The sequence below is a fragment of the Neomonachus schauinslandi genome, chromosome 9, assembly GCF_002201575.2.
Source record: "Neomonachus schauinslandi chromosome 9, ASM220157v2, whole genome shotgun sequence".
Classification (NCBI taxonomy): domain Eukaryota; kingdom Metazoa; phylum Chordata; class Mammalia; order Carnivora; family Phocidae; genus Neomonachus; species Neomonachus schauinslandi.
The window spans coordinates 64,380,772-64,395,185 of NC_058411.1; the positions used below are offsets into that span (position 1 = coordinate 64,380,772).

Here is a 14,414-nt window from a genome sequence, read left to right on the forward strand (position 1 = left end):
ATTTGGAAGATAGAAATGACAAAGCAAATGATTGATTACTATTCCTGTGCTACTCTAAGAGATATATTGAAAGAATTTTATAAAGCATGTGATAATTTTTTTACTCTTAGTCATTTCTTATAAACAAGAAAGGAGTTTTGCAAGTATATCCTATAGCTCGGTGCTTTTTGACCTTTTCCAGGACATGTCCTATTTAAAAAATAAAACTGTGTAGGAGTGAAGTAGACAAATGAGGCTGCTCGTAGAAACAACATGAGGCCCTCCACCTGCTGGAGGTGGCTGCCCACAAAGACTGAAGGGATCACAGTCTTAAGCATATCTGATATGTATGAGCACACTAGTTGAGAAGTCTAACCAAAATCACTGAATTAGCACCCTTGGGGGGTTGGGGAGTACAAACTGAATTACATGTAGAATTTCAAATCTTTTCCCATCATAGAAAGCTGTAAGCAGTTTGCTTTGTGATATATACATGTTTGTGTACTGGTATTAGTCATGTTTTCCAAGACATTTTTCAGTTATTTTAAAAATCAGACCTTTTATTTTTATTAAAAACTATGTTTTCTCTTAAAGCATTTTAGAGAAATAGTATATGCTTATTTTTGTAGGGTTACTCTTAGATACCTTAGTGATTCTACTAATTTTTCAATTAGCCAAACTTTTGAGGTAAAAATTTATTTAGATATTTGTTGCTTACTTCATCTGGGTAATTTATTGCTTGACACTGGATTGCACCTAGTTGTGCATTGATCTAGGCAGTTGAATGTTACAAAGACAGAAATTGCTGCCCAGGACATGGTAGGATAGTACTGCGTTGGTGGATTCCAGACTCCAAGCTTTATTTTCATAGATCCAAAATTTCAACTTGTGTGAGCTACTTGATAAGGCTTATAGGTCTCAAACAGGTGCAGTCTCCCAACATAGTGATGTGAGAATGCTAATTTATCATTTTACAGTAAAAAATAACTTCTGTACATACCTCCTCATAATTTTTGAGCCCCTCTAATTATATTTTTCTTATACTGTTAAATAGAATGTTAAAATAACTAAAAATAATTGAGGGAACGTTACCTATTATATTTCACTGTCCGAACATAATTGTTCTTTTTCATTATTAACATTATTTCAAGAATACTTGAGTTCCTTTTTCTTATTAGAAAATCTAATTTTAGGGATTTCTAAATTGTTTTTACATTGTATCTCTTTGGGCTCCTTTTCAGAGCATGGAATACCTACATCTGTTGACTTTATAGGCTGTGATCCAGCTCATATGGTGACCTCTTTCAACACTGGTAGTACAGTAATTTATGATTTAGAAACATCACAATCATTGGTAATGCTTTCATCACAGATAGATTCTGGTAAGTTTTCATAGGTTTCTTTGAAACCTTTAAAAGGATTATTACACAATAGAGGGTAATTTTTTAAGTTTTACATTTTGACTGTTTGAATTTATGATGAAAAAGTTTCAGTGCGTTATAGGTGTACTTATTTACAGTGTTTTTGCAGTTTTCTCAAATTATGCTTAAAAGCTTGGAGGATTTCGGCGGGGGAACAGAGAGAGTAAGAGCAATGTAAATGTGAAAGCAGGGGAGATAATTTTAAAGTTTTAATGGAAATACATATGAAAGTAGAGAAAATAATATAAGCCGGAGGAAAGCATCATCCATCTCTTACAATTATGTGTGAATGGCCAATGTTTTTAGTGTAGAATGTGCTATGTGTTTTACAGTTTATTTAAATAGGGTTCCAAATAAGGCCTATCTATGCATTGTAATTGGTTGATATGTCCCTCAGGTTTCTTCTTACCTGTAGGTTACCCCTCCATCTCTTCTATTTCCCTTGCATTTTTTTATTGAAGAAATTGAATCGTTTATCCTGTAGCTTCCACAGTGTGGATTTTGCTGGTAGCATCCTTGTGGTATCATTTAATGTGCTTTCTCTTTTCATTTTATTTCCTATAAATAGATTATAGATCTAGAGGCTTATTCAAATTCAGGTTTAATATTTTTATTTGTCTTCATTATGAAGTTTTTAAATGTTTTTGGCAAAACTACTTTATAGTAATTTGTGAGCTCCTATCAGAAGTAAATATTGTCTGGTTGTTTATCTTTACGTTTTCAGTCTTGATCATTGTCTAGGTCCATTAATTCATTAATTCTGTTGAAAAATGATTTTCTAATTCTTTTATTCCTTCTCCACTTATTAGCTAGAATATTTCTATAAAAAGGAACACCCCGCATCAATAACTTGGTTACCCTGGAGTTAGTGATTACAAGTGAAGGGAAAGATCAATTATTGATCCCTCCCCCACTTTATCAGTTTTCAAAATAATGAGGTTGTTTCCTAGCATTACCCAGAGGTGACCATTGAGTCTTTTGGGTGGTGTTTGTTTTTATTACCATTATAATCTCTAATCTCGGATATAAATGTATCTGATGTGTTTCAGTCTCTTGCAGGTATTACCTTTATCAGTCTTCAGGCTGTTTCATCTTTGGCCAGTGGGAGCTTATTCAGGTTGGCTCTTGAGTCCTTTTGACATGACTCTGGTAGTCATTGATAGCTTTCTTACTTTCTGATATGGCAAGATGTTTTGGGTTCATCTTGTTCATTTTGTGCCCCAGACTGAAATCCTGCATTTCCCTAAGGAGCCATGGTTTCTTTTAGTGGAAAATGACATGTAGAGATTACAGTATAGGTGCAAGGCTTTTGGGTTGGTCCTAATGACTTTTATGGCTCTTGAGTTGCTTGTTGGTTTGGGCGGCTTCAGTGGACAGAGCTAGAAATGCATTTTTAAAAAAGTAAAACACTGATAAATTCATACAAATACTTCCCGTTCAAATTCAGATGTATCTGTTTGCTTTTTACCTCATTTTAATCATGTCGAAACTCTTGGTTGTCAGCAAAATCATCTTCATCATCTCCCATTTGATTTATTCCACAGTACAGATATAGTCATCTCATAATAATAAAACCAACACCACCACCAGTAGTTTGATTAATGATAATGGTTTCATATTCATGGTGTATTCCACTTGGGACGGGACATCTAATTATTCTGCTTTAAAGTCACTTGAAATGGTTCATTTCTTTGTGTTTATACCCCAAATGGATATACAGTTACAGTCATTTAATTTTACTTTTTTTTTTTTTGTGAGTGCCTTTAAAAAATCATTTTATAACTGTTTAAACCATTTAAATGGTTTCATGGTCAAATCTCAAACCAAATTATACTCAAAGGTTTCTTTCCCAGCATCTTTTCAACTCTACTCCCTTTCTCCCTCTAACACAGGTAATGTGTCTAAGTTAAGAGTTCTTTTATAGGGGCACTTGGGTGGCTCAGTCGTTAAGCCTCTGTCTTCAGCTCAGGTCATGATCCCAGGGTCCTGGGATCGAGCCCCGTGTGGGGTTCCCTGCTCTGCGGGGATCCTGCTTCTCCCTCTCCCACTCCCCCTGCTTGTGTTCCCTCTCTCGCTGTGTCTCTCTCTGTCAAATAAATAAATAAAATCTTAAAAAAAAAAAATTCTTTTATGTATGTGGAATGACTGATGTAGTTAAAATCTAATAAATGTTGATGATATTTTCCCATTAGTTTTGATCCCTCTCTGTTCTTCCTCATCTCTAATAAGAAATTAAGAACTTGGTAGCAAGGGAAGTTCTCATCCCTAAGAACATTAATTCCTGTTTGTGTTTTTTTGTGAGTTGGGTAGGATAAGGGTTGTTCCTTGCAAACATCTGATTTTCACTTGCAAATTTGTTCATTAAATGTTTATAATTCATTTATGGACTGGTTATTTAAAGTAATAATTACTGTGGGTCTTTAAGATTCTAAGCCACCTATACTGACAGTCTGCATTAAAATATTCCTAATTTTTCCTAAATTTGAGCTTAATACTATCCATATTATAGGACATGATAGCTTACACTTCTATTTTTTAAGAAACTATATCTCTCTAGAGCTCTAGTTTTAGTTTTCAGATTTTTATTTTATACAAATGCTTTAATTTTTTAAATGATTCTTACTTTTTGGTAAGCCTAAAAAGGCTGTCATCTAGGGGCACCTGGGTGGCTCAGTCTGTTAAGTGTCTGCCTTCAGCTCAGGTCATGATCCCAGGGTTCTGGGATTGAGCCCCATGTCAGGCTCCCTGCTCAGTGGGGAGTCTGCTTCTCACCCTTCCTCTCCCTCTGCCCCTCTTGCCCTGCTCGTGTTTTCTCTCTCTGTCTCAAATAAATAAAATCTTAAAAAAAAAAAAAAGCCATCATCCAAATTTTAACGGAAAGTTTGAACTTTAGTGCATTATCTTCCTTTATTTTTCAGGTTTACAGTCTAATAATCACATTAACAGAGTAGTAAGTCATCCCACACTTCCTGTTACAATAACTGCTCATGAAGATAGACACATCAAATTTTTTGATAATAAAACGGGTAAGTAGGTTATCGTATTTTCTTTTTAGTCTTAATACTGTAAATTTGAGATGATCAAAAATGCTATTCTTTTTATGTAAGACATACTGAGTTTTTGCCTAAAAATTTGCCAAGTTAAACTATTTCAACTCAGATTTTCACTTCATGTAGTACACTTACATGTTAAGTTCTGTCCTTAATTGCCTATCAATTATGTTTTCTCCGTGTCATGTTAAATATAAACCCATCCATTTGAAATTTTTTCTTTCAAATTCTGTTGTTGAAAGGTCTCTTTCTGGGGTTTGGTATTTCAGATATGCTCTTAGAATTATTCCTCAGGAGATGAAATGATGTGGAAATAGTGGAAATTGTTAATTGTTATTTTCCCTCTCTTTCTTGTGAGGAAACTTACCAGTTATATAGAAGTGAAATTAAATTTTAATTTGGCCATTGGGTTATTTCTTTAATGACCTCTGTTTCATCTGTCATTAGAATACCACATGAAATACTGTTTGTGCTCAGTTAGGCTTCTTTGAGAAGCTAAAACAGGGGTTTTGAAGGATCTCCAAGTAAGAAACTTAAAAGTTAATTGCAGCATTATTGCAGGGCCACAGATTATCAAGCAAGACGGCAAATCGGAACTACAGATTTCTCTTTAAAATCTCACTGATTCATTCATTCATTGAAGTAGGCTCCACGCCAAAAGTGGGCTTTAAACTTATGACCCTAAGATCAAGAGTCAGATGCTCTATTGACTGAGCCAGCCAGGTGCCCCTCTACAAATTTCTCTTTGAAGGTTATATATAATTATTAATCTTATAATTAATAGTTATGATTATAACCATTAATTGGACATGGTTATAATTATTAATCTTTAGAGCCTTAAATAAATCCCTGTATTCAGATAACACTCTAATGGACAGATTCCTTTTAACTCAGTAGAACAAGTTGAGAAGAGAATGAATATTTATAGTCTATATTGCATAGGAAAGAAGATTCATATTCATATGAAAGTTCTCACTTCAGCACCTCCTCAGAACAAGTCTTCGAACATTTTTATGAAGCCTCAGTCTCTTCTTCTGCAAGCACAGAGATAATTTCCTTTACTGTGTTTCTGAAAAGATTTTTTAAAATTAACTATTGAAGATTTATATTTAGGTTTCTAAGAGGAGGGTCAGGAATTTCAGTAGTTGTATTAACAGCAAAGTGTGAGTCTCTAGAGCTGTTTTATTGGCAGAAATGAAAATGGTAATAAAATTTTGTTTAATAACAAGGAACCTATAGTCTTTCAGATTGTTTGCAAATTCTACCAATTTATTCTTTCTGTTAATTAGTCTAGTTACCTTATCTGTAATGTAAAGACAAAGCAATAGGCTCTTAACAATGGAAAAATTCTTTCTAAATCCTGTCTCACTTCACACAAGGTACATACACATAACAACAACATAGTGTTAAATTAAACTGTAAATTGTGTTCGGATATACTGTTTCCAAAGAAATTTTTCCCTGAAAATTGGTAATTCATTTAAATGTGATAAACTGGAGTATTTTCATAGCTGGTCTGGTGTTGACAGCTAAGTTTTTAATAGAGTATTCTATCCAATGACTAGTGTATTTATTGAATTTATCTGAAACATTATAGAAATTGATACTATGGATGAACTCAATGAATTCTTAGATTTTTAACAAAAAAAGTATATTTAGCTTTTGTATTCTGCACGGCACTGGCTGCTATCATGTATAAGATGTGGTTTCTGCTCTCTGGGAGCTTATTGTTGTTTGGGGAAAATAGGACGTGTGTCTCTGTGTGTGTGCATGCGCACACAGTGCACTCATATTTGCAATAAGATGAGCCATACTAGATAAAGGAGTCTTCATAGTGAAGGTTTGATCTTTGCCTTGAAGAAATGGGTAAGTTTTGTTGTTTTTTTGTTCTGTTTTGTTTTTAAGTGAAGAAGGTGTAGTAGGAAATTCCAGATAAGGGCCTATTTTGAGCAGAGGCAGAATGGTGGCTGGAACAAAAGTTTCTTATAGGTAAAGCTAAAGAGGTAAGTCTGGAAAAGGGAAACAGAAACTGTTGAGGAGAACTTTTCAGCGCCAGGCTAAGAATAATGGATTTTTGTTTATGCTATGCACTGTGAAAATCACTTAAGATATTTGAGCAGGGGTTTGTAAAATTGGTTTAGAAAGATTATTTAAATTGCATTATCTGGTAGATCTTTAAAGAATTTATAATTTCAATTTCTACTATTTGTTCTAGAGAGATATTAAGGGCTCATGATTTTTTAAAATTTTGGTAGAGGTACAAATTTGAGTTGCATATTAGTGTGCCTGAGAAACTTAGCTAGTGATGGTGAGTTTGGGAGAAGGTGTACAAGTGAGGATATGGAGGAGTTGGAGACAGAAGATCATGATTTCGTTGTGGACTCATTTAGCAAAGTTTATTGAGGGTCTTGCCATATCCTTGGGCTAGTTTTCAATGCTTTGTGAACAAAACAAACAAAATGTCTGGTCCTCGGGCGCCTGGGTGGCTCAGTTGGTTAAGCGACTGCCTTCGGCTCAGGTCATGATCCTGGAGTCCCTGGATCGAGTCCCGCATCGGGCTCCCTGCTCGGCAGGGAGTCTGCTTCTCCCTCTGACCCTCCCCCCTCTCATGTGCTCTCTCTCTCTCATTCTCTCTGTCTCAAATAAATAAATAAAATCTTTAAAAAAAAAAAAAATGTCTGGTCCTCTTAGAATTTATATTCTAGTGGTATCTTATTGCAAGTGAGATATCATTCTATTTGGTTTACATATATTAACATGTTTGTTCTAACAGCCATAAGACACATAAAGTATTATTATTATTCCCATCTTACAGTTGAAATAGAAGGCTTAAAAGAAGTTACATAATTTGTGGGGCGCCTGGGTGGCTGTCATTAAGCGTCTGCCTTCGGCTCAGGTCATGATCTCAGGGTCCTGGGATCGAGCCCCACATTGGGCTCCCTGCTCTGTGGGAAGCCTGCTTCTCCCTCTCCCACTCCCCCTGCTTGTGTTCCCTCTCTCGCTGTGCCTCTCTGTCAAATCAATCAGTCTTAAAAAAAAGTTACATAATTTGTTGATTGTTAAACAGCAGAGAGAAATTACACGGTTGATGGATTCACACGCTGCGTGCAGTTTGCGTCCAGAGTCTACATTTTTTTTTTTTTTTTAAATATCTCTTTTGGGCGCCTGGGTGGCTTAGTCGTTAAGCAGTCTGCCTTCAGCTCAGGTTATGATCCCAGGGTCCTGGGATCGAGCCCCACGTTGAGCTCCCTGCTCGGTGGGAAGCCTGCTTCTCCCTCTGTCAGTCCCTCTGCTGTGTTCCCTCTCTCGCTATGTCTCTCTCTGTCAAATAAATAAATTAAATCTTTAAAAAAAAAAAAAAGCTCTTTTGTCCCCATTTCATAGAGGCTCACAATATTGATTACCCAAGTCAAAGGGCTTAAGGTGCCAGAGAGGGGAGAATGGGTGACTGCATGTATCCTCTATTTTCCTCCGTTATAGGAGGAGAGAATTAACTTTGGTCAGTGAAGAGAGGCAGTAGCAGAGATGTAGGGCAAAAGTGAAATTGGTTAAATGTGAGAAGCTGCAAGTATATGTTGGTAAAGACAAAGTCTTAATTCTCGGGAGGTGTCAGAAGTTTTGTGACTTTTGTGGTCACCAGCATCCAACTTAGTTCAGCTTTCTGCCTCCTTATTCGCGTCCAGTCTGAAGAAGTCACTTAAATTTCGAAGTGGCCTTCTGACTGTATGGAGAGGAAGGGTTGATTATAAGTTGGCTTTAGCATATCATAGGGTTAATTTAGTGGACAGGTAGGAGAACTGGAGACAAACTGGGAAACTATAGTACCCTTGAAAAAGTGAGTAGATCTGCTGTTTGGATGAAAGAATTCTTTGGTTTAAGACATGTTACATTTAGGAGATGCAGGATCATTCTCAGGAGAGAAGTTGGAACTAGATCTGTGAATTAAGAGTTCTCATCATAGATTTGACATTTTAAGAGAAGCTAATGATGCTTGGTATTTAACCTCTAATGATTTGAGATTATTGTCCTGGAGGCTAACCATTTCATACTTGGTTTTTTTTTTATAGGAATGTTGTGAGGAATGGATTCTAGATCTGATGAGTTATGTTAGACTAAGCAATTAAAGATAGTATGTTGAATGATTCTTCTGTTCCTCAGGATAGCAGAGAAGAATCTCTAAAATTATTCTGTTAGTATTAGTGAGAGACAGATGTGGTTTGAAATGATGAGAGACTAATTTTGTACTTAACTAATGATGTTAGTATTGCCAGAAAATGATAGGACCTTTTATGTTTTTCAGAGTAACTTTTTGCACCTTTGATTATGTTGTGGTTTTATATTCAGGCCAGGAGCTGTAGCAGACAAGAAAAGTAGATCTATTTCATGTCCCGTTGTGGAATGTCAACAGGGGACCAAAAACATGGCAAATGATTGTAACTAGAATTCTGGAGAAGGCCTCTCATTAGGAGCAACTCAGGCATTTGAGTAATAAAGACTCATTGCTGAATGAAAGGGTAGGAAATTTTAGAAATATCAGTATTTGCTATTTTATTCCCTTCTTGGATGAATCAATTTATGATACTGCTTTCCATCCATCAAAGGCATATATTGCCAGTGCAGAGGCTAATCCCCTTGTCCCAAGGTATTTATGCAACACAACTTTGTACTTATAACTTGTTTTTTAATTTTAACTTGCTACTGAATCCCATTTTCTTGCCAAATCTTGAGTGAAGATATTCATTAAATCCCAATTTTCCAGAATACTGTTTTTGCTACTGTCTGGGGAAATCCAGAATAATTTCTCTAATATACTCTCACTCCTCTCCCCTTTCTTGTTTCTAATGTATAAAATGATTGACATTTCAAAGGATAAATGAATTTGATAATAGTAGAGTCTTTAGTTAGGAATATATCCTCTAGTGATTTATCAGTAACCCTGTATATGAAATAATCTTTACATTTCTTAACAAGAAAGATTTTTTCTGTTTCTAGTTTAATTCCACTTTATATGATCTTAAGCCTTTGATGCAACCATACAGTCATTATGTTTTCCACTGCCTACCAGGTACTGTCAGATTCATGTCGCACAGATGTCTTTTTTTGGGAGTAACTGGGAAAGTTCTGCATTAGAATTCAAATTCTCTTAAAAAAATTATTACAGGCATACCTCTGTGGGTTCAGTTTCATACCACTGCAGTAAAGCTGATTTGTCATTAAAGTGTGTCAAATGAATTTTGGTTTCCCAGTGTATATAAAAGTCGTGTTTATACCATACTGTTGTCTACTAAGTGTGTAATAGCATTATGTCTAAAAAAACACCCAACGTATGTACCTTAATTGAAGAATATTTATTGCAAAAAAAAAAAAAATGCTAACCATTGCTGAGCTTTCACTGAGTTGGAAGCACTCATAGATCACCATAACAAATATAATAATAATGAAAAGGTTTGCATTATTGCAAGAATTACCAAAATGTGACGGAGACTCAAAGTGAGCAAATGCTATTGGAAAATGGTGCCAATAGATTTGTTCAGTACGGGGTTGCCATAGATCTTCAGTTTGTAAAACAACAACAACAACAACAACAAAAAACTGTAGTATCTTTGAAGCGCAATAAAAGAAGGTATGCCTGTATGCTGGGTGAACATTGAAAACTTTAAGTGACAGAAGGCAGACACAAAAAGCCACATGTTACTGTATGATTTCAACTGTATGAAGGATCCAGAATAGGCCAACTCATAGTGAGTGAAAGCAGATTAGTGGTAACCAGGGGCTTGGGGGAGGGGAGAAATAGGGAGTGACTGCTTAATGGGTACGGGTTTCCTTTTGCAGTGATGAAAATGTTCTGAACTGGATAATGGTGATGGTTGCATATCATTGCGAATGTTCTAAAAGCCACTGAATGATACCTTCCCAAATGGTTAAAATGGTAAATTTTATGTTATGTGTATTTTACCACAATAAAAAAATATATTGCTATGATTGTCTATTTTATGTTGATGTTATATTATGGTTTCTGATCTTGCAAGTTAGTAACTATTTGTGAAAATTTTATCTTGTGTGTTATGTTTTATTTAGGTAAAATGATCCATTCTATGGTAGCTCATTTGGATGCTGTTACAAGTCTAGCAGTAGATCCTAATGGAATCTATCTGATGTCTGGAAGTAAGTCTGAACTTCCTATACTGCCACAAACTTTATAAAGGAATTGTTACTCAGTAATGTACTTTATTTGTTCTTTTATTACAGGCCATGACTGTTCTATTAGATTGTGGAATTTGGACAGCAAGACATGTGTGCAAGAAATAACAGCACATAGGAAGAAATTAGATGAATCGATTTATGATGTTGCTTTCCATCCATCAAAAGCATATATTGCCAGTGCAGGGGCTGATGCCCTTGCCAAAGTATTTGTGTGAATCAACAAAAACTCACATCTTAACAACAGATTTGCTTGGACAGAAAGAGGGTCTGCATCACTGCCATCAGAAAGGTTACTGATATGACACTACATGTGATCTGCCTGGTGAAGGCTATTCAAGGCAGGCATAAATTGATGGAAATCACATCTTAATGTCAGGCTCATTAATTTAATTGTAATTACTGTATCTCATGGGACAAATAAAAAGGACTCCATTATTTGTGGCCTGTACTGGATATGAACTGAGCGTATGTCTGTTTTTTAGGTATCTTTAAGCCAATGTGGAGTCTGATCTTACAAAAGACTTTTATTTTGGACTCTGTGTGCTGCCTTAGGGTTAGGAATGTGGTGCTCTTGTTGGGGGGGAAGTGAGCTCCAAGAGTAGCTTTTTTTCATCTCTTAGTGATTTTCTGTTTATCAGTTGAATGCCACAGATTCCCTTTTAAACTTATTTTGCTTTAAAAAAAAAAAAAAGAAAATTTAACTTAAAATATTTTAGCATTAGTTGCACAAAATGTTTGGATAAAATTCTAGTTTTTATAAGTCTTTTTATATACTTAGCCTGTCACAACAGTGCTCAAGATTGTATTGAAGTTTTTCTGCATTATACAACCCTAAAACACAGAGATCTCACTGACCCGCTGCCGTGTAACCACACTTTTTCCTTCTTTTGCCTAATACAGCTCAGCTAAGTCCTTCCATAAAGATGCTAAATCACCTTCATCATCACATAATTGTCTTCATATAAACCAAGGACTTTATTAAGTGTATTAAAATGAAACAATGGGGTTTAATACTCCAAATGAACTCTTTAAAAAGAAAAAAAACGAACTAATCTTGGCATCCTATCACTATGTGATATTTTGTACATCTTACTGTATTTACAAGTTTATTTATCAAGGATTATCCATCTTGCTAATAGCCTATTATTTATTTCACTTTTTGTTGGTCTTTATATCCTTTTATTAATGTGCTAAAGGAACCTGTATATCTATTTTGGAACTCTTTGAATGGTCTAAAATAGACTAAAAATGGAATATTTTATAGTTTAAGTTACAAACCAAGATGATTTCCCCCAGATGCATATCTTGGTTTATCATGATTCCAAACAAAAACTATGTTGTTTAAAAATATTTGGAATAAAATTTTATTTGCATTACAAACAGGACACAAAAATAGTTGAATCAGGATACAGAAATCTGCTGTGTTTGGACTAGTTATCCCTGTTTTATTTTTTCAGATGTGCTTAATTTTATGGTGTAACTAAAGATTTTGTTTGTGTAATGCATGATTAAGACAATAAAGTATTTTTTCTAGTCTTCCAAAAACTTTTCTGATCAGTTTGCGAGTTTTGATGAGTTTTGTAAGGTTTTTGTTTTACAAACTATGAATCAGCAAATTTTTAAGATTGTATCACATAGCAAACGTACAGCTATTGAAAAATAATGTATATAAAATGCATATAATAAATATTAAATTGTGTACCTGTATGTTACTGTTGGCTACATTATTTTGTGTTGATTATTTAATAAAGTGCAATACTTTACTCTCCATCATTAAACCAGGAAATGGAGATGATTTCTCAGTGAGTCCTTCATTTCTATGCTGTTCTGTTAAACTTTGTATTGCTTATTGAGACTCTAGTAAGATTAGAACAGTTAACACTATTAAGAATGACTTTCTATGTATTTCACCCCATTTGGGAATCTTAAAAAATCTATTAAAATAAGTTAGATAATTCACAATAACCAAAAAAAAAAGAAAAAGAGATCCAGGTTTTTATTTATTTATTTATTTGAGAGAGAATGAGAGCGAGCATGAGAGGGGAGAGGTCAGAGGGAGAAGCAGACTCCCCGCTGAGCAGGAAGCCATCCCAGGGACTCCATCCCAGGAGTCCAGGATCATGACCTGAGCGGAAGGCAGTTGCTTAACCAACTGAGCCACCCACGTGCCCCAGAGGTCCAATTTTAAATCATTTCCTTAAACGTTCTATTTATGAAATCTGGGTTTCAGTTAATAGTGTTGTCATTCTTATCTAGCCATACCTGTTTCCACAAAAAAGCAAAGCAGAGAATAAACTGCATTACTCATTGGTTAAAAGTCCTTATAAATATTAAGTATTAGTATCTTAAACTTTTTCCTTCAACAAGGTAATATCCTTTTTCTTTGAAGAAAATTGGAAATGGAATTAGAAGGTAACAAAACTTACGTGGCAAAATTCTATTTGAATGCCTAGTGCAAAAAAAATTACATGTGTACATTGAGAAATTGTCTTCTACATAAAAATCCAAGTGTCAGTTTTAGTCATTGCTGGTGAAATACTAAAATTTTTCAGAAATTTTTTTAAAGTGGGGTGCCTGGGTGGCTCAGTCGTTAAGCGTCTGCCTTCGGCTCAGGTCATGATCCCAGGGTCCTGGGATCGAGCCCCACATCGGGCTCCCTGCTCTGCGGGAAGCCTGCTTCTCTCTCTCCCACTCCCCCTGCTTGTGTTCCCTCTTTCGCGGTCTCTTTTTCTCTCTCAAATAAAATCTTTAAAAGAAATTTTTTTTTTCTTAAAGTGATAGGTTTTTTGGTTTTCTGAAGATTCAACTTAATGAACAAAGTAAGAGGCATATTTTCTCCTTGGTTTTGGAAATAACAGTTTTTCCAAAGCTAGTATTGTTTCTGGCAGCTATTCCAAACCGGTGCATTACTGTTTAACTGAAATGTGATTATCATCATTGCAGTGCATAAACATTCACCTCTTGGGATGTATTAAAACTGAACTGAATAAAAATTAGTATATATGTTTATTTTTCTTTTCTCTACTTTGGTTGTATTTTTCTCTCCAGTATTAAATGTTTGGAAGAGACTAAAGGATGCAAAAAGAGAAAGTCTTATTTTGTGTGCTCCCATTTGTGACTCGTGGGAAATTCTGTAGATTGATTTGACTATGAAATGGTGCTGTATAAAGTTTAAGAATATTTGTATATACAAATGTTAATATGTTGATTTTCTCAGTATTTAATAATATTCTGCCTTTTTCATACTTTATTTTTGTGTAATTTTCTCACATTTCAAAGTTAGTTATCCACTAACGACCAGCATCTCATTTAACACCTTAAATGTTATAAATAGCCTAGCATATTTGTAATTTAGGCATGCCTGCTGAAGTTGGATTGTAATACATCTTTTTAAAAATCTTCTTTTACTCCTTTTTAGTTGTTAACCCTTTATCTTGTTTACTTACACAAAATAATTGATAGTAACTTAATAGAGTGGTCATTTCTGCTCTTAGTGTTAAGTCAGAGTGTTAGTTTCCTTGGTTATCTCAGATGCCTCAACTTTGTCCTTTATAAAATTACCTTCTTTAAAAATGCTTGTAGTTTGGAGGCTGGATTTTCATTTAATTTTTCAAGGAGTGGTACTCAGCTAAGAATTTGTGGTCTGTTTATGGAGGGAAAAGGTTAAACCCATTTTTGCTTAATTAAATGAAAATTCTTGTTAAATGAATCATTCGTCTTTAAGGCATTTTATTAAGGGGGGGCAGTTTATTGTCTTCCCA

General features: G+C 34.9%; 1 protein-coding gene across 2 annotated transcripts in view; it reads left to right on the forward strand.

Moving 5' to 3' along the window:
• STRN3 (striatin 3) overlaps positions 1 to 12,443 on the forward strand; it is a 106,344-nt gene extending 93,901 nt beyond the window's left edge. For both annotated transcript variants that reach the window (XM_021695780.2, XM_021695779.2), the window contains 4 exons: positions 1,221 to 1,361; positions 4,319 to 4,426; positions 10,528 to 10,614; positions 10,699 to 12,443. In XM_021695780.2, the coding sequence (XP_021551455.1) occupies positions 1,221 to 1,361; positions 4,319 to 4,426; positions 10,528 to 10,614; positions 10,699 to 10,868 (506 nt within the window). In that variant the 3' untranslated portion in view covers positions 10,869 to 12,443. The remainder of the gene's footprint in view (positions 1 to 1,220; positions 1,362 to 4,318; positions 4,427 to 10,527; positions 10,615 to 10,698) is intronic.
• The last annotated feature ends 1,971 nt before the right edge of the window (positions 12,444 to 14,414 follow it).